Here is a 24,789-nt window from a genome sequence, read left to right as displayed (position 1 = left end):
TTTCTTCACGAAAATATTACACGATTTCTGGATTTAAAACTGTGGAGCCTTCATGTATTTTTCTATGCATGAGCATTTTCTTTGTAACTGAGAGAGGAGCATCAGTTTGTAATTGAAAGAGAGAGTTGTTTCAAGACTCAACTAGATTGACAGATGCAAAAAGCTGTGCTGTGGTCTGTATCAAAGTGGAACTAGTTGATTGACTTTTTCATTTGGACCGTTACTATTGTCTTTTAAAAAAATTAGTTCTTTATCATAGAATTATAGATACTGATTTTATAAAATTTCAATACTTACAAAGATTTTTTAATATATTTCTTACCACCTCCTAATATAGGATTATGTCATTTCTAGTATGTTTTTAAGTACTTATCTAATCTGTTTTAAAATTATTAAAAGCTGTCTTTCTGGATCCAAATACTGAGTCTAAAAGTAGACTTACATTTCCCTCTCATAATGCAACCAAAGTGTTCCTAATACCAATCTATTATATTAAGTATTCCTCCTGTTCAAATAACTGCATCTTTTGGATACTATAACATGAAACGCTATTTAAACATGGATTCTGTAGTTAACTGTTGCATGTGGGCTGCTGATGCCCTATCAGGCTGAATGTGTGTCCTTGCCAGCCACGTGTTTTACTTCTTGCTAGTCTGTAGTCAGGCAATCTGGGTGGTTGCTGTGGGTGCTGAGAAAGGATAAGACTTCTCCTTTTGTTTCTTTTTCTTATAAAGCACTGCAGTCACTTAGCTTGGATTCTGCAAAAGGTATTACATACTGCTAGTATTACCTAGAGTTTTAAAAATGTCTTATAACTCTTTCAGAATCTAAGCTTTAGTTTGTTTATCTTCCTTTTTTGCCTACATGCTACTACATACTAATCTTTATTCTTAAAGATGTCTTCTGACTTATCCAAGTTGTTCATTTATTCCCTCTAGGAATGGGAGACTTTTACAGGTGTGATCATTGGAGATACTATAAGAAAACCAGTAAGCTACATTTATTTGTGTATTTTGAAATAAGGAACATTTACTTAAATCCTGAAAAGTTAAAGTTGTATTCATACATTAAGGGAACAAATATCATATCACATAGCAATATAAAAATATAAGAAAAGTTTGAACTTTTTGAACATGGCAGCTAATTTTCTAATTTGCATAACTTTTTGCCTTTTTTGCCTTTTTTTTTATTTTTCTATTACCAGGTTTACAATTTGTTGTTTCAATGGTGTGTTTGAGAAAGTTTCAAGTCCTCTTCTGTAACTAAAATCAGTGTTTCTGAATCCCTCTTCTTTTGCTGATCTCTTTTTCATTCAGGATCAGGCTAGCTCGTTTCCATTGGGCTTAGCTAAAGTTTTCACCATTCACAATTACTTTTACACTGATAGATATCTAAACAAGGCTAAAGGTTATCTCGTACATCTAGTGGTACAAGGCAATGACAAGTGTGAATACCTTGTTTTTAGAATATACAATCACAGAATAGTTTGGGTTGGAAGAGACCTTTAAAGCTCTTCTAGTCCAACCTGCCTGCAGTGAGCAGGGACATCTTCAACTAGAGCAGGTTGCTCAGAGGCCTGTCTAGCCTGACCTGGAATGTTTCCAGCAATGGGGCGTCTACCACCTCTCTGGGCAACATGTGCCAGTGTTTCACCACCCACATTGTCAAAAATTTCTTCCTTCTATCTAGTCTAAACCTACCCTCTTTTAGTTTAAAACCATTACCCTTTGTCCTATCGCTACAGACCCTGCTATATCTATGACACCAACTTTGTTCACATGCATGCTGGCAGAAGTGGCAAGTCACTTAAAACACAATATATTACTCAGGCTTTCCTACTTAGTTAGCTGTTTGCTAAAAAGATCCTTAAATTCCCAGTTTCTCTAGCCCTTACATGACTTTACAGGTTTTGCATTTCAGTGTGAATATAGAAGTCTCTCTTCATCTCAATTAAACGTCAGTGCAGTTGGTGATTGTCAAGTATTTTCATTCTGTAGGTCATTTTCAGGCTCTGTGAGATCTGATTATATAATGGAATTTAACACCAGTCCTACCTCTACCTCACCTAACACACAACCCATAGATTTTGGAAAGATTGTGGACGTACATGATTCATCTGCAATTCTAACTGGAATGTATATTGCAGACCCATCTCAAATTTATTCCTACAATTGCTTCTGAGTTTCCTACTGCTGTTCTTTTTCAGACTCTTATGGCTGAGACATCCTTTCACAAGAAAGCTTTCCTTTTTTCTGCTGAACATTTAAGATTATTTTTGAAGTTGCTCAGTGGCTGAAAGGTCCAAGTAAATTTCCATACAGAGACTGTCACACAGGTTAATGGTGCCATTACATTCACTTTGTGTAGTGAATACAGAGATTCCACTGGAGCTTAAGCTATGTTGTTCACCCTTAGAATTTCCTTCATCCCCAGCATCTAAGGAGCAGAAAAATAGAGCTCTCGTTTGACTTTATCAGTGCAGAGATGTCCAGATGTGATGCTTTGCCTAGTGAATTACCCCAGAATTGCCCTTTGTGTGAAGACACATCTTCTTCATGACTGCGAAAATGTGCAGTGGAGTTATTTTTTGAAGTCGGTTGGTTAGAGTGCCTATGCAGATAGCCAATCATTTGGGCCATTTGTTTTTAATGGAGAAGAAAACTACTTAGAGTTAAGTGTGTCATACAGATACTCTAAATGATAAAATATTTTCAGGCTCAAGTTGTTAAGCAAATCTTAATGTGAACAGTGTATCTCAAACTTTAATCATTGTTAGTTTTTGCTTTGTTACGCCATTTATGAACTTAGCAAAAGACTGCAGAAAGATTCCTGTTGTGAATAATATTTTTAGTAAAAACATGGGGTTTGCAAACTTATTACTGAATATAGTGTTTTACAAAAATTTGTGTAACTTATGTGTGTAACATAACTTGCTTCAATAAGGATTCACAAAGAAGTGTTCGTGACCAGCTTCCCGCTTGGATAGAACAGGACCGAGCCTGGGCAGTAGCATCTTTGAAGGTATACATCACGTGGTGGGTTGAATTTAATTTAAAAGGCCTTTGGTTTTGGCAAAGAGTAATTTGGACTTGAATACTCAAATACGTATTTGCCAAATGGAAATATTTTGTTATTTTAAACTGTTTATTGCATCTTCCAGAAACCATGGCTTAATATATATCCACTTGAAAAAAAACCAGAACACTGGGTTATTTTAAATTTAATCTCTTTTCTTCTGAGCCTTTTCATGTGTATCTTTACCCCATGTACAATGAATTTCAATGCATGTGAATGAACGTATCATCTTACTGAGATTAGAAAATACTGTAAGCCTACCCAAGGTACTACAGTTTCTATAGATAGAAAAATATACAGAGGAAAAGTTGCAAACAATATTTAAGTTGCAGGTTTCACTTATGTAATGGCTTTCACAAACCGCTTCATATTGTATTAAAAACCATAAACTGTTAATTGGGAAACTAGTTTTCTACTTACCAGATTTCCATGCACATCTTTAAAGGTATTTCAGGGTTTATTATTGCTCAGACCAAGTAATTTCAAACTAAAACAAAAACCACTTTCTTGCTTTTATTCATCCTGCAACAGTCAATGTTGAAGTCCTCTGACCCTGAAGGGAACTAAATGAAAATGCTTGTCCTTGAAATTCTGTGTTGGGCTCTTGTCTTTGTGCATGTAGCTCAGCAGCAAGAAGGAAAACCTTGACCAGTCTTTGGCAAGGACTTTTGCTGCTAAATGCAGAGTTTATTGTTTTTCATTTCTCTACACTAAGGATCAGGAACAATTGCAATAATGGTGTGGCAAGCATAATTGTTAGAGGTTTAAAACAAACAAACAAACAAACAAACAAACAAACAAACAAACAGAAAGTGAGTAACTGGGTGAATCAGTAGCATGTACTGATAGAAAAAGAACCCAGTCATGATTAAAGGAAAGGACTATAATTAGGTTTATAAGACCAAAGTTTAAAAACAAAGAACCTAAAAGTTTAAAAAAAAAAAATGTAGAGCAAATAAGGAACTAACATTTTCAGGGAATAGGTAAAAAAAATTATTAAATTTAAAACCTACCCTTTTCTTCTTTAACTCTGAGGATAAAATTGGTTTATGTGATATCACAAAATCACAGAATCATCAAGTTGGGAAAAGACCTTCAAGATCATCAAGTCCAACTGTTAACCCAACACCACCATGCCCACTAAACCATGTCCCAAAGTGCTATGTCTACACGTTTTTTGAATACCTCCAGTGATGGTGACTCTACCACCTCCCTGGGCAGCCTATTCCAATGTTTGATCAGCCTCTCAGTACAGAAAAATTTCCTAGTATCTACTCTAAATCTCCCTGGCGCAACTTGAGGCCATTTCCTCTCCTTCTTTTGCTAGTTACCTGGGAGAAGAGACCAACACCCACCTCACCACCACCCCCTTTCAGGTAGTTATAGAGAGTGACAAGGTCTTCCCTCAGCCTTCTGTTCTCCAGGCTGAACAACTCCAGTTCCCTCAGCCGCTCCTCATAAGACTTGTTCTGCAGACCCCTCACCAACATCGTTGCCCTTCTCTGGACACGCTGGAGCACCTCAGTGTCCTTCTTTGTAGTGAGGGGCCCAAAACTGAACACAATATTCGAGGTGCGGCCTCACCAGTGCCGAGTACAGGGGCACAATCACTTATCAACTCCTGCTGGCCACACTATTTCTGATACAGGCCAGAGTGCTGTTTGCCTTCTTGGCCACCTGGGCACACTGCCGGCTCATGTTCAGCCGGCTGTTAACCAGCACCCCCAGGTCTTTTTCCACCAGGCAGCTCTCCAGCCACTCCTCCTCAAGCCTGTAGTGTTGCATGGGGTTGTTGTGGCCAAAGTGCAGGACCCTGCGCTTGGCCTTATTAAACCTCATACCTCATACCAAGCCCTTCTACCCTCCAGCAGATCAACACTCCCACCCAACCTGGTGTTGTCTGCAAAACTATGCACAAGTCTGAAACTATGCACAAGTATTTACAGGTTTAGGGTCATAGTGGTATTTGGAAATTAATTGTTATACGTATTTACATATATATATACACAGTGTCCAACTTTATTGTTAAATATGCGTTACCTGTTTTGTAGATTTCCCTCCCAGGTCTCTATCAGACACTTTGCTTTGAAGATGAAGGTCTGTGGCACACTTTTTCTCAGAGCTCTGTGTGTGAACAAGACATTCCATCTACTATTGTAAAAAGAATTTCCTTATTTCAGCAGGTAATCTTTTCTTTTTTTTTTTTTTTTAATAGTTAGGAGTTCAGCATTAAAAGTAAGTTTTACATCTTAGGAGTTTAGGCTTCAGGCCTGGTTGAATTATAAGCAGTGACAGTACCTACATTGTCTTATAACTTAACTAGTTTAAGGTTTTGGTTTTTTTATAATACATATTTAGTTCTCTCTTATCTGATGCTTTTTTGTATTGGCGTATTGGCTGCAACTGAGCGTACTCTGTAAGGTAACAAGCTCTTTATCAATATTCACAGAACTAATTTTGTGAATAGGCATTAAAATTATTTTATGGTTGGCTTGTTACGGCAGAATTTGTCAGCTTGTTGAGCATCATTAATTTAGTTTATCTGCAGAATTTGTCAGCTTGTTGAGCATCGTTAATTTAGTTTATCACTAAATGTACAAACTCACACATCTGAATGAAAACCAGAAAACACAGTAGCAGCCACTACTTTTTAGAATAGTTCATGAAATAGTATTCCTGAATGCTTGATGATTAAGGAACTCACTAAGAATGTTGGAGACGCAAGTTCCATCCTGCACCCGGGGATCCTTCTCCTCTGGAAGGGAAAAATGTCATCCGTCTTCGGTTTATGGAAGAAAGGGTGTTGTTATTTACTTTCAAATGATGCTGTGTTTTTTCATTTGAAGTCACTTCATATAAAATGAAGGCCTGTCGAAAGAAAGGATGGGATATATGACAATGTAGTTTCATGCTGGTTGGGTCTTAGGGGCTCTCTATTTGGAGTTTTTGTGGAGGAGAATTTCTAAAATAGCATGCATAGAATTTAGGAACAAAACATTTTGGAAAGGAATTTGTCTGAGTCATGTTTGATTTGATGAAATGCAGAAGAGCAATTCTTATGTGTGCAATGTGCTGTCACAAAAATTTATAGGAGAATAAATCTGGAATGATTGGCATATTATATGTCTTGTTCTTTGCATAGAAACTATTAAGAATTTTTCTGTTGGTGAGGTATACTGAAACTAACTGGTTAGAGTGATATGCCACTCATAAGTCAGTTTCTTTCAAACTGTATGTTAAAAATAGTGCAGCAGCATTTAGGGTAATCTCAAGCTTAAAAAGTAGTAATTTCTTAAAAATGTAACGAAGTTAAATTTTTCCTCCAAAACTAACAAATATTCCAGACTTGGAAGCTGAAATGTGATGTGAGGTTCAGAATTGTGTTTTACAGGTCTGCAAGTAAGAGGGTAGGAGAAGAGGTGGTCATTTTAACAAACAATTTCTACTGAAATCGCATGTGTTTCCTGCATTTGCCTGCAGTGAACATTTGCAGGAAGTTACCTGAAAAAGAGGTAGCTGGTAGGGAAGCTGCTAATTTAATCTGTATCTGAATTGATTAGCTGTTCATGTGTAGCCTTTTGAAGAACAGTAAAAGCATCTGCAGAACTAGGAGGTTTGAAAGTCAAGATGTCTCAGAAAAAGAAGTTAGGTGTAAAACTCTAAAGCTGTGCTTAAACAAAGGAAATTCTTTCAAAATTGATTATTTTACTGTATAACTACACTGAAATCAGAAACATTAGTATTCCACCTAGGAACTTATTGCCTAAATACATATATAGAATTTAGATCACCAGTATGAAGCTAAGTTTGCTTTCTGACGTTCTAGCTACCCACACAGATGCCTTTTTTCTAAAACACTGTAGAGTAAGTTTCAGCTTACAGACAGATGTTAGATGTAGATCTATCTTCTGATTCTATTGATAGGAGAAGCTACTTAAAAAAGAACAATTACATTAGATTATCTTGGAAAGGAATGATCAGATAGCTCTACATACTCAGAGAAAATAACTGTTCTAAAGAGAGGTTTAAAGAATTCAGTCTTGTTAGAAAAGTCTTGCTTTTTAAATTGTCACAATGTACTTTTATAAACTCATCTCCCCTGAATATATTTTATTTTAAGGTACTTGTGGTCCAGGCTGTCCGACCAGACAGGCTACAGAGTGCCATGGGTATTTTTGCATGTAAAACCCTAGGTAAGTTAATTTTTCACCAGGGTGTTTCCACACAACAATTAAATATATTTTTGTCCAATGTTTCTCTTTTATTTTATACTTCGTATGGAATCTCTATGTTTTAGGATTTGAAAATATGCTGTAAATGGATTTGCTTATTTTGGTGTTTTAAAGTATTGTTAAAAAGTGCTTTTAAAATGGTTTGGTTTATACTGCATAGTGATTTAAAAGATAATAAAAGATCTATCAGATTCTTTTAATGAATTCTTGAACACTGGAATAATTAAGGAAGGAGGATAGCTGGTTTTCTCTTTTTTCTACACTGCAGCATTTTCCTTAAAACATAAATTTTCCAAAAAGATTATTTCATTTACTGTCATTTACCATTTAAAAACCATTAAGTTTGAGATTTTGTAGATGGGATCTCAAAAGATTGTTTCAGATTTTCAGTCGTTTTTGTCAATCTCTTGGACCGTAATACAATATTTACTGTCTCTTTAGGAATACACATGATTTAGAGGGACTCAATATTATGATTATCTATTTGTGCTAGTCTGTGTATTTCGTCTCTGAGGTCTATTGTATCCAAAGTTTGGGACTCCTGTTCCAAATATTCTTAATATTGCAATACAGCACACCAAAACCCTCCTTCAGTTTTTAGCAGTTAATGGCAAAACGCATATGGAAGATGAATTATGAGTGTCTCATGGGAGTGGACATTGTAGTTTTAAGATTCAGCCTCTGCATAACATAGGAACAAGGCAGAATTTGTTGGTTTTAATATGGTACAGTGTTAGGACAGAAGTGGGATTAACAGAAGGGAAAAGATCTAGATTATAAATACCTTAAATCTAAGTGGCAAAGGCTGTTTTTAATGTGGTAGAAAATGAACCTGGAAAATTGACTTGTAGGGTGCCAAGTTATATATTGCTGGACTTACGTTTCCAGTATTTGTGAAGATTGAGTTTGAATGATCTTGAGATGAGTGATTTTCCATGATAATGCAATAGATGAGTTACATACAAAAAACAACGACTCTACTAATTTTAAGTTGGAATCGTAGAATCATAGAATCTTTGGGTTGGAAGGGACCATTTAAGGTCATCTAGTCCAACTGCCCTGCAGTGACCAGGGACATCTTCAACTAGATCAGGCTGCTCAGAGCCCACTCCACCCTGACCTTGAATGTTTCCAGGGATGGGGCATCTACCAGCTCTCTCGGGGTAACCTGTGCCAGTGGTCAAGTTCTTGACATACATGTCATTTCTATTAGTATAAGATTAGGTGTAATTCTAGGTCTCTGATTCTTACATTTTTAATGACATTTGTGTGAGAGTTTATCTTACTCCCTCTTTATGCTCTGTATTTGTTGGACAAAACTGATTCCATGTCTGCAACCAGGGCTGGTATTTTCAGGAGTAAGGTTAGCCTGCTCTGTCAAACCTTATTAGTAGATAGAGAGGGTACTTTCATCACGGTGAGTGTACAGGTCCCACACTGACAATGTCCCTACCTGTTGGAATCAAATGACAAGTGCGATCTGCAGTATGTGAGGCTCAAAGCCCAGCAGAGACCTGAATGCAGAGTAAGTTTATTCACCCACTTACTGTCTTCTAAATCTTAATGTATTACATAAATTGGTTAGGTCTATTTTGATACCAGATCCACGGAGGCATTCCACAAGGGAGTGGTTTTTGCTGAATAAAATTACAGCCTCACTGAGGAAGGCTGAATACCATTGACTCCATTCATAGGCAAGGTTTCATCCACAGATTTTTCATGCATATCAGTGAGATTTTATTTTGAGATCATGTCATAAATCATGACTACAGCTTTCCAAATAATAAAAAGGGTCACACTTGTATGAATATTTTTTTTTGTATTTTTTTCTACCATGTCTTTTTCAGGGTCTTTGCTCTGAAACTTCTTAAAAAACCTGTTTCACTTAGTTCAAAAGGGAACCATTAAGCTTCCAATCGCCTTTGGCTGTTTTCCTATGAGATAACTTAGTTCCAAAAGAGCTGTAATAGCCTACAAGAAAGCCTTCCACTTCTGTTTTACCCAGATATGGGGTTTTTTCACTTTTTTCATCTTTTACATATGTTTTTAAATTTATGGATGAAGGGGTATTAAAATAATTTCTTTTGAAGATAAAGTTCATTATGGAAAATTCTTATATATATTTTGTGAGCACCCGAAGTATGCTTTTTTTTTTATTTTACATGGCATACTGAAATGCACCATGTTAGGAAAAATCACATGGACAGTATACTCCCAATTCATTCCATATCACTCATTGTTTGTTTTTTTTTCATATCTGCTTTAACTTAGTTTTTTGAGTCTGACTATCAGAAATAGTATTTAAAGAGGCTTCATTTTAATTACTCACATTTCTTTGTTCTTCAAAAAAGCAGTAGAGATACTGCAGATCATTAAGAAAAGGAAAGGAAAGGAAAGGAGAGAGGAGAAGAGAAGAAAAGAAAGGAAAAGAGAAAAGAGAAAAGAAAGGAAAAGAGAAGAGAAAAGAAAGGAAAAGAGAAAAGAAGAGAAGAGAAAAGAAGAGAAGAAGAGAAAAGAAGAAGAGAAAAGAAAAGAAGAGAGAAAAGAAAAAAGAAGAGAGAAAAGAAAAGAAAAGAAGAAGAGAAAAGAAGAAGAGAGAAAAAAGAAGAGAAAAGAAAAGAAGAGAGAAAAGAAAAAAGAAGAGAGAAAAGAAAAGAAAGGGAAAGAGAAAAGAAAAAAGAAAGGAGAAAAGAAAAGAAAGGGAAAGAGAAAAGAAAAGAGAAAAGAAAAGAAAGGGAAAGAGAAAAGAAAAAAGAAAAGAGAAAAGAAAATAAATGAAAAGAGAGAAGAAAAAAGAAAAGAGAAAAGAAAAGAAAGGGAAAGAGAAAAGAAAAGAGAAAAGAGAAAAGAAAAGAGAAAAGAAAAGAAAGGGAATGAGAAAAGAAAAAAGAGAAAAGAAAAGAAATGAAAAGAGAGAAGAAAAGAGAAAAGAAAAGAAAGGGAAAGAGAAAAGAAAAGAGAAAAGAGAAAAGAAAAGAGAAAAGAAAAGAAAGGGAAAGAGAAAAGAAAAAAGAGAAAAGAAAAGAAATGCAAAGAGAGAAGAAAAAAGAAAAGAGAAAAGAAAAGAAAGGGAAAGAGAAAAGAAAAGAGAAAAGAAAAGAGAAAGGAAAAGAGAGAAGAAAGGAAAAGAGAAGAAAAGAGAGAAGAAAAGAGAAAAGAAAAAAGAAAAGAGAAAAGAGAAAACAAAAGAAAGGAAAAGAGAGAAGAAAAGAGAAAAGAAAAGAAAAGAAAAGAGAAAACAAAAGAAAGGAAAAGAGAGAAGAAAAGAAAGGAAAAGAGAAAGGAAAAGAGAGAAGAAAGGAAAAGAGAGAAGAAAAGAGAGAAGAAAAGAGAGAAGAAAAGAAAGGAAAAGAGAAAAGAAAAGATAAAAGAAAAGAGAGAAGAGAAGAAAGGAAAACAGAAGAAAAGAAAGGAAAAGCAAGAAGAAAAGAAAGGAAAAGAGAAGAAAAGAGAAAAGAAAAGAAATGAAAAGAGAGAAGAAAAGAGAAAAGAAAGGAAAAGAGAAGGGAAGAGGGAAAAGAAAAGAGAAAAGAAAAGAAAGGAAAAGAGAAAAGAGAAAAGAAAAGAAAGGAAAAGAGAGAAGAAAAGAAAGGAAAAGAGAGAAGAAAAGAAAGGAAAAGAGAAAAGAGAGAAGAAAAGAAAGGAAAAGAGAGAAGAAAAGAAAGGAAAAGAGAAAAGAAAAGAGAAAAGAAAAGAAAGGAAAAGAGAGAAGAAAAGAAAGGAAAAGAGAAAAGAAAAGAGAAAAGGAAAGGAAAAGAGAGAAGAAAAGAGAAAAGAAAGGAAAAGAGAAGGGAAGAGGGAAAAGAAAAGAGAAAAGAAAAGAAAGGAAAAGAGAAAAGAAAAGAAAAGAGAAGGAGAAAAGAAAAGAGAAAAGAGAAGGAGAGGAGAAAAGAAAAGAAAAAAAGAAAGGAAAAGAGCGGAAAAGAGAAAATAAAAGAAAGGTAAAGAAAAGAAAGGAAAAGAGAAAAGAAAAGAGAGAAGAGAAGAAGAAAAGAAAAGATAAAAGAAGGGAAAAGAGAAAAGAAAAGAAGAGATGAGAAGGAGAAAAGAAAAGAAGAGAAGAGAAGGAGAAAAAAGAAAAGAGAAATCATTATGGAAGCTTCATCAGTTTTACAAAAAATGAGGAGTTTGCATCCTGTGCCAAACTTTGTATTTATATGTCAGATCTTTCTCTTTCCCCGCTTAGACTTCTGCCTCCCCCCGCCCCCCCCCCGAGGTTTCTGAAAGGTTATTTACTCTCACGTATGCTTTTTCTTCTCATGTCGTGATGTCAGTTTGGATAGTAAAATTTAAGAAATTCTGTCAGAATGGAACATGCAGGCAGCAAAGTAATTCTGGAATTCCCACTCTGACTTCATAGTTATTATCTGGAATGAGTGCTTATTGATTTGCCCCGAAAACACTGGAGTCCTTTTTTCTTTTGTTTCTCTAAATGTAATTCTGGCTGTAATGGCCAGGAATAGACAGTCTGTACCATAGTTTTTCTATGTTTCACTTCTGTTGAGCTTCCTTAAAACAGAACACCTTCAGCACAGCTATGCTTTTTCTAAACACTGTCAAAATTTCTAAAAGTTAAACTTTTTTATTGAAGAAAACTTACACTGTATTAATTTTCTAAATGATGCATCTCAAGAGTGCTACAATATATTTGTCTAGGCAGTTACTCATTTACAATTGCACCTCTTTTACATTAGTATCATTACTATAAATGTGTTGTTATAATAACTTAAGTTGCAGGTGTACACACATTTGTCTATTGCCCGATCATAGCTTTTTATTCTATTCCCCAGTTAACGCAAGGCCAAGCAGCAGTCCCCAGTTAACATAGAGTTATGCAGGATATTAAAACTCCTAATCAGTTAAGCTTCTCGGCAATCGACATGCCTTCTGCTTGCACTGCTAAAAGTAATAATATAGCCAACAGTCTCTGGTTTATCTTGATTGTAGTGTATTCCATGCATCTGTTTGTAGCAGCAAAGCAGCCTTAGGAACAGGAACTTAAGAATGGGTGAACAGGTGAAGAGGAGAGGTCTGTCTAGATTGTTACTGCCGTCGTCAATGACACATAATAAATGTCAAGCCGAGCGTATAAGAACATCACACGCTTATAATGAAACCTTTTGTAGTGACCAGTGTTTTATGTCTCCAGGGTTTCTCAACTGGATGTAATAACAGAGTACTTAAAAGGCCTGGTGGATTTGCCTTATATGACCTTGTACATCCATTCTGCATTTCCATGTAATAATGAATATCTGCAGCATTGCATGTCACCCCTTCCATAACGTTAATTTGTGGTCAGAAGGATCTTCATTTAGTTTTTGTATGCTTGCCGCTTGTTGACTTCAACAGACATTTGTAGTCCTGTATCTTTCTTGCATAAGATTTGAAACAGTAGTGAAGATTTTAAAAATTGTTTTCTTCACTGAAATAAAAGTTAATAAAACTTAAAATTTACCTTTCCAAAACCTTGCTTTTAATAAAATTTTGATATAAAATTTGGTGTTAGGATTCTCGATATATCTTTATTGTTTATGTAGCTGGTGATTAAGTTCTAATAATGCTTTGTGTAATCTTGTCATATTTATAGTAAATTAGTATGGAAACATTTATATTCGCATTCTTCAACTGTGAAAAACATTTACAGTGAATACAACTCAGTAGAGAGGGATTTGACGAAATGAAACTTGCTTAAGGTGCAAGACAGTGGTTTATAGCCCAAATATTATAATGCATCAGAAGTACCTCTTCCCTGTGGTCCTTATCCACAAAAAGAAACATTTGATATTGGATTTTCTAATCACAGGCATAATACTGTCTTCCATTTTCAGCATTGTAAACACTCTTCTATAAAAACTAACTAAAATAATCATTCTTACCCTAGAGAATGCTATTGTGTTCTGCTTTCTGATATTTTTCTTTTATTGCTTAGAGTGATTCAAGTAGCTTGAAGTATGACTGTAGTTAAAAAAAACCAAACCAATCTCTATATATTTTCTTAGCTAATTTGCCTATTTTCTTTCTTTCTTCCCTCCCTGCCAATAGCTTAGCTATTTCCATTTATTATGTTAGTGAAAGGAATGTTAAATCTGGAGTAGCTTGTGTTTGTGAAAAATGTTACGATAAGCTCAGTTTGGAGGAATGACTAGAAAGCTAGTATGCTTGGCAGCTTCTGTTCAAAGTCTAAGCTTTTTTCAGGCCTTCTGAAAATGCATCCAAATTTGGCCAGTACAGGGTTCATTGAGAAAAAACTTGCAGATGTTTGTCAGACATTTTTGAGATTCTGACAGTTAAGAGTCCCTGAAGAGTCTTCCTCACTGAGCGTGCTTCAGTCCAGCACTGAACAGCCCTACTTTAATTTCAGTGTCATTTTATGGATCTTCTTAGGGTTTGGGGCTTATTGGCAGTGAGCAGCAGAACTCCTCAAGGGAGCTGCCCATATCAATTGCCTTATGGCCTCAGTTATATATTTAACTCTGCTTGTATTACCTCTGCATGCCTAATGAATGTAAAATGAAAACATTTTTCCAATATTAGTCTTGTTTAATTCAATTTTTGCAAGAATTTTGATTGATAGTGATTTTATCTGTTCAGTTGCATGTCAGAGTCTTTTTACAGATACATGCAGAGAACCCAGACCTCATACGAACCTTTGCCAACCTCACCTGTTATATTCAAATTATATAGTATTGTTCTACGTGGAGGTAATAGCTCAAGTCTGAAAGCAGACTGTGCCCTCAAGGAAATATGTATTGCATCTCTGAGTAGGTGTGGCATACATGTCATTGATTTGGGCTCTTCTGTCTTGCTTTATGTTGTGATTTCCTGTTGCACCTAACACTTCATTAATCAAGGACCAGTCTAAAGATGCATTGAAAATATGTGGTTAACAGTGTTTAAGTTTATGATACACTTATGCATGTAGCTTTGGGCTTGTGTATAAATGCCTTGCCTATGTTAATTCAACATTCTAAACATTTAGGTTGTATATTAAAACAAATAATAGCCTAAAGTAATTGGTAGTACCAAGAACTAAGGCCCTCAGAACAATACTGGAGAGAAGTTCTGCATGTGGACGTACACACTGCAATTAGTTTTAGAAAATAGCATAGCTTTTCATATTATTATATTCCAGCTCTTCTCTTTTTGTATGTTTTCTTGAAGACCACACTCTAAATGAAGACTGCAGTTTATATTTGTCAAACTGGAAGTCCAGGTACCATTTTGGTGCTTGTGTCTTTTTCTTATCAATATAGGGTGCCTTCTACCTGCATATTGTAAGAATTTTCTTCTCATTGTAGGACCAGTTTTATGGTCTCCATTGAACAAAACTTGGACAGCCAAATGACCTTTAAAGCGGTTAATGAAGCACTCCATCCTGTGTAGTCACTTTATTGCCATAATAATTCTAATTCTAATTATAGGAATAAAAGAATTAACTCCATCGCCTCTGAATTTGAAACGACTGTATAAAGAGACTCTGGAAATTGAGCCTATCTTGATAATTATTTCTCCTGGTGCTGATCCTTCTCAAGAGTTGCAAGAACTTGCCAGCGTTGAAAGAAGTGCTGAGTGCTACCATCAGGTCAGTCTTAGATAAGGATTATGATTAAAACCCACAATGTGTTAAATTTTACAGCAGTAATATCTGTTTTACCTTGTTTTTTAAGGAAGTTAGTACATAAGAGCATAGTTTGGTGTCTATGTGTTTGTTGTTCCCACCTATCTTGCCGCTAAATTCTGGCAAAATAGGTTGGAGAAGGGAGACACAATCAGTGATCCTCACAGAAGCAGAATCCACGAGAGGCATTCCTCCAACTTAGAGAGGAGAAAAATGAAAAGATAGATGGAAAAGAACAAAAGAGACTGATAATTGTTATACATGCTGAAACATTATCTTTTTTAGTGTGGAATAATCAAAATATGAACAAAACCCACTGAAAACTGTATTTCATAATATCCTCTGCTTATAGGACTTGTATATTTCTTTCTTACACATAAAACATAAATCAGATGTTTGGTATTTTGTGAAATTCTGTAAAATATTTTGAGAAATTTTACAAGTAAATGTTAACCAATTAATTATTGATGGGAGTTCCTGAATAGAACTCTTAGATTTCAGGTCTTTTTCAAAAAGTGTTTAAGATTGACCAGACCTCAGAATTCAGGAATAGGCATACAACACCAAGATTATTTGCCCAGCCAATATAACAGGTTTTTTTGGTCACAGTATACAAATTCTTCTCAGTTTTGTATTCAACACAAAAATGAATTGGGTGAAGATATTTTCCCTTGAGTAGGCTTCAATCAGGAATTGCACTGTTAAGAAGTCACTATATTTTCTGTGTCTTTTTCAAAATTGGATCTATGCACAGGTGTTGGCAACAACTTTTCTTTTTTTAAGAATAAATTTACTGTAGCTGTTAAATTCATAGAATAGCCTAGTTTGGAAAGGAATTCTGGAGATCACCTACTTCAACCCCCTACTCAAAGCAGGGAGGTCCTCCCCCTCCAAGGATGGAGATCCCACAATATCTCTGGGCAACTTGTTCCAGTATTTGGCCACTCTTACAGGAGAATTTTTTTACTAGTATCGATATCAATATTTCCCATGTTCCAACTTGTGTGCATTGACTCATGTCCTGTCACCCTGTGCCTCTGAAAGAGTCTGGCTCTGTCTGCTCTGCATTCTTCAATCAGGTAGTTGTAGACAGCAAGAAGGTGTCCTGATTGCTTGGCTAAACAAACCCTGCTCAGTGTGCCCTGACCATGTTGGTATCACTTCAGTATGACCATGTCTGTCTTGTACTAGTGAGCCCAAAACTGGACACAGTACTCCAGAGGTGATCTCACAAGTTCCAAAGAGAGGGGAAGGATCACTTCCCTGGCCTTGCTGAAAGCTTTTACTAATACAGCCCATTATGCGATTGGCCTTTGTTACAAGGGCCTGTTGTTGACAGGCCTGTTTTTAACTTGTTGTCCCCTAGGGCCTCTTTTTCTTCAAAGCTGCTTCCTAGGCAGACCCCAGCCTGTATGGTTGCATAGGGTAATTCCATCCCAGGTATAGGACTTTGCATTTGCCTTGTTGAACTTCATGAACTACCAGCCTGTTTCTCCATCCTGTTCAGGTCCATCTGAGTAGCAACCCTCCCTTCCAGCTTATTGGTTGCTCACCCTCCTCCCCACCCCACTTTGGGGTTAATATTGTTATCCATTAGCTTGCTGAAAGTACATGCAATTACCTAACCCAGGTCACTGATGAAGACATTAAACAGTATTTGTCCTAGTACTTATCCCTGAGAGATAACACTAGTTACTGGCAGCCAGTTGGACTCTGCACCACTGACCATCCTGTGAGCCCAGCAGTCCACCCATTTTTCTGCCTATCTTATTTTTCACTTCTTCAGCCTGTATTTCTCCAAGTTGATGATAAAATGATATGGGAGACTGTCAAAAGCCTTACTACAGTCAAGATATACAACATTCACTGGCACCCCCTTGTCCACAGTGGCAGTCATCTCCTCATAGGAAGCAATGAAGTCGATCAGGCATGAGCTGCTGTTGGTAAATCTATATTGGCTGCTCCTTATTGCCTCTGTGTTCTTCATGTGTTTAGAAATGGCTTCTAAGACTTGCTTCATAGCCTTGCCAGGGACTGAGTGGAAGCTGACCAGCCTGTAATTACCTAGATCATTCTCATCCTTGCCCTTCTTGAAGATAAACATGGCATTTTCCTTTTTCATCTGCAAACACCCAAGATCAACATAACATAATGCTGAAGATGAAAGCAAGAAGACATTAGCTGGCCCCTCAGCACTCTTGGATGCATCCTGTCTTGTCCTGTGGACTTTGTTATTTCTGAGTGTGTTGAGTGATTCCTAAATCTCTCTGTCTCTACTGTGGATATTGCTTCACTCCTGCTTGTAGGTTTGGGAGACTTGGGATGCATGAGAGCAAGCCTCAGCAGTTAAACCTCAGACTAAAAGGGCATTGAGTACCTCAAACCTTTTGCACGTGCCTTGTTACTATGTGCCCTGCCCCACTGACCAATGGGCTGACAGCTCACCTTGGCTTTCCTTGGCTGACAGGAGCCTTAGAGAACTCAAGAAATGTGAAGTCCTGCCCATTGGAAAGAAGAAGCCCTTGCAGTAATACTGGCAATAGATTGGCTAGGTAGGACCTCTGCTGAAAAATACAGGAGGGTTTTTGTAGATGACAAGCTGGACATGAGCCAGCACTGTGCCCTGCCAGCAGAGAAATCTTTGTGATGACCTAATAATGGTATTTCAATACCTACAAGAAGGTCACTGAGAAAATGGACTCAGACCCTTTGCAATCAGGCATGGTGGAAAGAAGCAATGGGCATAAATGGTAATGAGGTAGGTTAGGACTGAATGTAAGGAAAAACTTTTTCACCATGACAACAGTAAAACAGATTTCCCAGTGCAGTCTCTATCCTTGGAGGTTCCCAAGAGTCCACTGGACAAAGCCCTCAGCTCCTGGTCTGATCTTTCATAGCTGGCCCTACTTTGAGTAGGAGATTGGACTAGAGAACTTCCAGGATCCATTCCGACTCAAATTATTCTATATTCCTAATACACAGTACCAATATGCTTTATACCTTTCTCTAAAACATTATTTCCTTCTGTCATTTGAAATATTCAGGGCAGGAGAGTTGTTATCTAGCTGATCACTGGTTAGCATAGAAATGGAAAATGTCAAGTTTAATGTTGTTGTTGAAATAGACCTTGAAATTGTTCTTTTCCTGGAATGTGCGCTAATGTAATATATTTTTCCCATCAAATTGTAAAGATTTAGATCCTACTGACAGTTTATCTAGCTGTGAACATTTCAGAATGCATATTTCTTACTCTGCCACATGGCTTTTTGTGTTTATCTCTAAATAACCTTTACATGTTGGACTTTTAAAATGTAACATGGTATGGTATTTGATTAAGGAGTGGTACTTAAAGCTAAATCATCTGAATGTTGTCCTACTAAGGAAAATATTTTTGTTATTATTTTTTCCTGCACTTTCTCATGCAATTTGAATAGAAGATCAGATTTTTCTTCTCTCTTGAATCATTTCTCATATAGGATAAAGAACAGACCACTAAATTTGTGTGGTGTACTACACATTTGGCTGGTGACTTTCAGTTATCTTCTTTTGGCTATTTTAAATTATCAAGATACTATACTCAGTTTTATTTAGGCAGAGGATATCTCTGCATCATCATATAAAGCTAAGGCCCCAAGTTTCTTGATTCAGTACAGTTTTAGGATAAAAAGAGAGGATGGATTTCCTCTTAAGGGATATTTGATGAATTCAAAATAATCACAATAGTTCTTTTTTGCTACAGCAGTAATGCCAAGACGAGACTTTTCAGAGTAGCTAAGACCCACTGTCTTTTCAAGTGATTTGGTTCAGGGGTTTTTGTTACGTATAACTTCCAATTAGATTCTAAAGTAGAACTAAGGTGAATGTATTCTACGGATAGTTTAACATCAATTGTTGCTGTAATTGTGCCACAGAACAAGACCTTTATTTTCAATTTTCACTAATTTATCTGAAAAATTCAATTTTGGATCTTTATATCTTCATTTGAATATTCAAAGTTATTTTAGAAGCAATATGGTACTATAAAATAAGTGAAGAAAAGACTGTTAAGGTATTCATATTTCCCAGTTGGAAAGAGAGCAGCCTTAGTTTTTCACTCATCTTAATATGAAATTGAATGTTTCTCTTCAAAGGAAGTACTCCTGACTTACAGTCAAAAGAAAATTTGTTTTCATTTATCTCTTATTTTTATTGTATCAGCAGTCCTGCAGTAATACAGTTTAGTCACTGATATTTAAATTACTTTTTGAGTTAACAGGGAATGCCATTGCTGTTACCAAGTGGTGTATGTTTTTTCCATAAAAAGACTAGGTAATGTTTCTTAAGAAACTCTGGTTAGATAGGTTGCAAGGAAAAAATAGCATTTTCCTTAATCTTTTCCCTACTTTAGTAGACTATCACATTAGAGAAAATTCTGCTTATCTGTAGCACACCTTCTTTTTTACATACGCATTCTAACTTGGAAACACAATTTTGTATTTAGCTGTTAAATGAAGTATGACAAATTCCTGATACAACTGTGTCTGTCATTTCAGATTGCAATGGGCCAAGGCCAAGCTGACCTGGCTCTTCAAACTTTAAAAGAATGTGCACGCAATGGAGAATGGCTGTGTTTAAAGAACCTGCATCTTGTTACATCTTGGCTTCCTGTATTGGAAAAGGTGAGGCTAACTAGACAAGAATGCATTGGAAATCAGACAAAATTAGTATGCAGCATTTCTGAAGCATTTCAGGCATTTCCACAGTGAGATTTAAAATTCCAACAATTTAAAAATAAAACTTTGCAATTTTCTCAATCATGAGTAAGGTGAAATGCTTCAGATCTAAGTAGCTCCTTCTTCTGTGTGAGCACTTTAATTTTCATACAATGTAGAGTATTTCTGCCACAGTGAGTGAAGAAATAAATGCTTCTGTTAGAACTTCTGGTACTTTATGGGATACTCCCCATGTTTGTTAGACTCTGAATCTATGTATGCTTGAATTTATTCTGTTGGGGGTTTTTTTTGAGTTCTAGGACTTTCTTTTTAATAGTTCCTTTTTGTTAAGTGTATCTTTTGTCTGAGTCTCTAAAAGTTTATGCTAATCTGAAATTAAAATGTCTAATGTTTTATAAAAACACACTCTTACTTATGGCATGTAAAATCATTAATTTGCTAACTAAATCAAAGTGACTTTACATGTACGTCACTGTGAAATCCACAAAACAAACTAACTTAAAAAAAGTAACATGGGGAATTCCTATCAGCAGTTACTACAATCTTAATTTTCCTGTTTCTAGTGATTGACCATAAATTGTACTCCATGCACACGAGCTTGGAGTCTGTCTTCTGTGTAGTAATGACCATGTGACATGCATGTGCCTTTAACATTGTTACAATCCATTTTGAAAAAATGGAAAGGCAAAGCAAGGTAACACTGATGTGTGTCATTGTTGTGATTTAACCCCAGCTGGCAACCAAGCACCACGCAGCCACTTGCTCACTCCCCACCTGGTGGGGTGGGGGGAAGAGAATTGGAAGTGTAAAAGTGAGAAAACTCGTGGGTTGAGATAAAGACCATTTAATACATAAAGCAAAAGTCGCATGCGCAAGCGAAGCAAAGCAAGGAATTAATTCACTACTTCCTGTCGGCAGGCAGGGGTTCAGCCGTCTTCAGGAAAGCAGGGCTCCATCACGCACAACGGTTACTTGGGAAGACAAACACTGTAATTCCAAACGTCTCCCCCTTTCTTCTTCTTTCCCCACCTTTATATGCTGAACATGACATTATACGGTATGGAATATCTCTTTGGTCAGTTGGGGTCAGCTGTCCGAGCTGTGTCTCCTCCCAACTCTTTGTGCATCCCCAGCCTACTCGCTGTTGGGGTGGTGGGAGTAGCAGAAAAGGCCTTGACTGTGTGTAAGCACTGCTCAGCAATAAGAAAAATACCTTTATATTATCAACGCTATTTTCAGCACAAATCCAAAACATAGCCCGTAGTAGCTACTCTGAAGAACTTTAACTCTATCCCAGCCAAAACCAGCACAGTCATCTAGTCTGAATATGATAGTGAACACTAGGGAAGTGTTTGTAAGCCTTTTACTAATTATAAAATTTTAGATCTTGTGAGTATTAAAATATGTATATGTATTAGAAGTTTCTTATTCTTTCCAGAAGAACATAATACTGAATGTGTTAAGTTTCCTGCTGAGCTTAATACAGACTGAGATTTGCTGATGTTTGACTCAGCACATCCCCTTGTCTGTTTTGCATATCATTAGCAAGTGTGAGGCTATGTAATTCATATGTTTGAACATCCTCTTAAGAGAGTTCTGCCTATTTATAATTCAGTTCCATCCAGGTACATAAATTTAGTTCTCACAGTCTTTCTATTTGAGAAGATGAAATACGTCTTCTGGTCAATATGAACTTTATCAATATGAAGATGACACCTTCAAAGCTTACAACTGAGTGCAGCTGTCTTCTAGCCAAACACAATATATCAGAAGATACGTGATGCAGATGATTGCACTTGAACCAGCATGTAAACTCCCTTGTTTTCTTTCCTTAAATCTCCTGCTTCTAAGGCTGTGGATTATTTTCATATCTTAGTTTGTCTTCCATGACATTCTCATAGACAAGCTGATGAAATATGGACCTGACTGTACCACATTGAGGTAGATTGAAAAACTGGCCTAACTGCATGGTTCAAAGGTTTGTTTTCAGTGGCAAAAAATCCAGACGGAGACCAGTTATCAGTGGTGTGCTCCAGCCATTGATACTGTGGCCAACATAGTTTAACATCTTAATTAATGGCATGAGTAATGGGACAGAGTGCATCCTCAGCAAGTATAGATGATACAAAACTGGGAGAAATGATTGATAACAACAGATGGGTGGGCTTTCATTCAGAAGGACCTTGGTAGGCTGGAGAAATAGGCTGACAAGAACCTTGTGAAGTTCAGCAAAGGGAAATGCCAAGTGCTTACCGTGGGAAGGAGTAACTGCAGGCACCCAGACAGTCTGCGGGCTAACTGACTGAAAAGCAGTTTGGCAGAAAAGACCTGGGAGTCCTGGTAAGAAGCTGACTATGAGCCAGCAATGTGCCCTTGTGGCAAAGGCGGCCACCTGCCCCCTGGGCTGCTTTAGGCAGAGCGTTGCCAGCAGGTCAAGGGAGGTCATCCTTCTCCTCTGGTCAGCCAGAGGCACATCTGGAGTGCTGTGTCCAGTGCTGGGCTACTCGGTACAAGGGAGACATGGGCATACTGGATTGAGTCCAGAAAAGGGCCACAAAGGTGATGAGGGGACTGGAGCATGTGTCATACAAAGAGAGACTGAGAGAACTGGGACTGTTCATCCTGGGGAAGAGAAGCCTTGGGGAGAATCTTATTTAGTGTATATTGGCTGATGGGAAGTAAAGGAGGCAAAGCCAGACTCTTCTCAGTGATGTCCCTTGACAGGACAAGAGACCATGGGCACAAACTGAAATACAGGAATTGCCATTCAAACATAGGAAAACATTTTTTTACTGTGAGGTTGGTCAAACACTGGAACAGGCTTCCCAGAGAGAAATACTGAAAACCTGACTGGACGCAGCTCTGGGCAACCTGCTGTAGCTGACCCTGCTTTAAGCATGGGGTTGGACTAGACAGTCTCTAGCGATACCTTCCAACCTCAACAATTCTGTGATTCTAGGCACCAGATAGAGTTGTCATTTTGCCTAAAGAGCAGAGCCATTAATGGTTTGGCAGAATTTTCTTCTTTACTCTAAACACTGAAAACAAAATGATTATGCTGTAGAGATTATCAAAATGAATGGCTTGTGAGAAAACCTGGTAAGAGTTTTTTGAGCTATGTTTCTTCCAAGACGCATAAACAAAACTGTTGACATTGTTCTCAAGTCAATTGTCAAAAAGTTTTGGTATCTTCAGTGGAAAATATGTCTTTTTCAGATGCACATAAAGCACCAACAGTATGTTTGCATATATCCAGTAATTACATATTTTTTGTGAAACCTTTATATTTGAAGTAGCATTTGACAATATTTATTCTCTAAGAACTCCATTTTCTATGAATCATGGTACATGAAGTGTGCATACAACAAACACTTGAAGAAAAAGAAATTAATGTAGCTATACAGTTGTTGAAAGTCGTTGAGTTCTGTTGTTGATATGCAGCCCACATTCCAAGGCTTCATCTTTTGACATACAGCCTTCTGGTGTTTTTATAATATTTAGGATCTCTGTGTGTGTGCAAATATTTTGACACAGCTAGGATGAACTTGCAACTTGAGCACAGAGAACATATAGAATGTATGGAGACAACACATCTTGAACTATAGTCTTTTGAATAACTTTACTTGTGAATCAACTAAAGATTTTTTTAGACAAGCCTAACTTTCAAATGTAGAATGTTACAGTTTTGTAAATACTGTTCTATGTATTAAAAAAAACAACCCAAAGGCTACTTCAATATATAACATCTCTTTAATAGGAACTGAATACATTACAGCCTCAACCAAACTTTCGCCTTTGGCTTACTACTGAAGTTCATCCAAAATTTACTCCAATTTTGCTTCAATCAAGCCTGAAAATAACTTACGAAGTAAGATTTTATTACATGTTTACAATGAATTAACATGGATGTATTGTAAACTATATGTTTAGATAGAATAAAGTTTGGATAATGTGGACTATTTACATAACTAGTGTTGCCTTATATTTCAATCAGATGTAATATGAAAAGTGCTATGAATTTGCCTTGAAAGATTTTTGATGATCATTTGTAATATATAAAACGAAATTTGCAGAAGCTGTGCTTTAAAGGGAAGGTTTGTAAAATCTCTTTCCAGATACTTTTTTCCAATTGAAAGTCTAAACTGAAAATAAATTTACCTGGGGGAAATATTTGTTCTGTTTTGTGCTCCAAATTCTTTTATGCATTTAATCAGTGTTTCTTAAAAACAAAAACCTACACAGGTGCTGGAACATGGATGAAAAACAAGGAATTCCTTCTTCTTGATGAATGTCCTCATTTGAAGATCACAGAATCACACCTTCTCTTCCTTATTTTTCATTTTGATCCCATAGCTTTATATTCACTGGACCCTTTCAACAAAAGTGGCTCTCCTCCCATACAGCAGAACATACAGATAAAAGCCTTTACTAAAAATTGTGGGCGTTGCTTTCAAAATGGCTTAACCTAAGAAATAACTGGGACCATGCTTCTCCAACTTGTTGGAAAGTGGTCTAGTCATTAATTCACATAGGCATTAATGTCCATTATGGAAATCATGGATAAGGGTGCTACTAACTCTTCTATTGGTTATGGAGTGTGGAAATTTTGCCTATAGCTAAACCAAGAAGCTCTGACCTATTAGAGTCCAATGTTGCTGACTGTCAAGAAGCCAAAATTGTTACACTTTTAGATTGGCTGCAGGTATTTTCATTCTTGTTTATATTGACTGGGTAGGATTGTCACTTCTGTTTTCATCTAGCTTCTTGAAGTTACTGATCCTACTATCTTTGGAATAGTTGGAACTTTGCACTGATGCAATGTTTAAATCCTTTTGTTACCTTTTCATCTTTAGTAAATATTTTGTTACCATGAAAGGACAATAAGAGCCAGTGACTTGGCTAATAATATTGTGGTATGTCTTTTAACTGTTACTAATCAAGATGTGGATATTTAAAAAAAATTCGTCAGTTGACTATAGTATTTTGCAATTACTTGCCACAAGTGTGCAACATATGCAACTGTGGTATTCTTATGGAAACATTAACAACAATTATTTTTCAAAAGAGAGAACGAACATTCTTATAAATATGAAAATGTGATTTAAATCTCTTTAAAATTTATGTGTGCCTTCATACTTGCAAATAATTTGAA

General features: G+C 36.5%; 1 protein-coding gene across 1 annotated transcript in view; it reads left to right on the top strand.

The window, feature by feature from the left end:
• DYNC2H1 (dynein cytoplasmic 2 heavy chain 1) overlaps window positions 1–24,789 on the top strand; it is a gene marked incomplete at both ends in the record, with an annotated part of 192,488 nt that overhangs the window by 93,299 nt on the left and 74,400 nt on the right. The window contains 7 exons of the mRNA XM_082012188.1: window positions 939–989; window positions 2,944–3,021; window positions 5,127–5,258; window positions 7,196–7,268; window positions 14,729–14,889; window positions 19,458–19,583; window positions 23,395–23,505. Coding sequence (XP_081868314.1) covers window positions 939–989; window positions 2,944–3,021; window positions 5,127–5,258; window positions 7,196–7,268; window positions 14,729–14,889; window positions 19,458–19,583; window positions 23,395–23,505 — 732 coding nt within the window. The remainder of the gene's footprint in view (window positions 1–938; window positions 990–2,943; window positions 3,022–5,126; window positions 5,259–7,195; window positions 7,269–14,728; window positions 14,890–19,457; window positions 19,584–23,394; window positions 23,506–24,789) is intronic.

The sequence above is a fragment of the Phaethon aethereus genome (genome assembly GCF_964289735.1).
Source record: "Phaethon aethereus genome assembly, chromosome: 1".
NCBI lineage: Eukaryota > Metazoa > Chordata > Aves > Phaethontiformes > Phaethontidae > Phaethon > Phaethon aethereus.
Note: the sequence above shows the minus strand (reverse complement) of the source record. Positions and strands in the feature narration are given on the sequence as shown.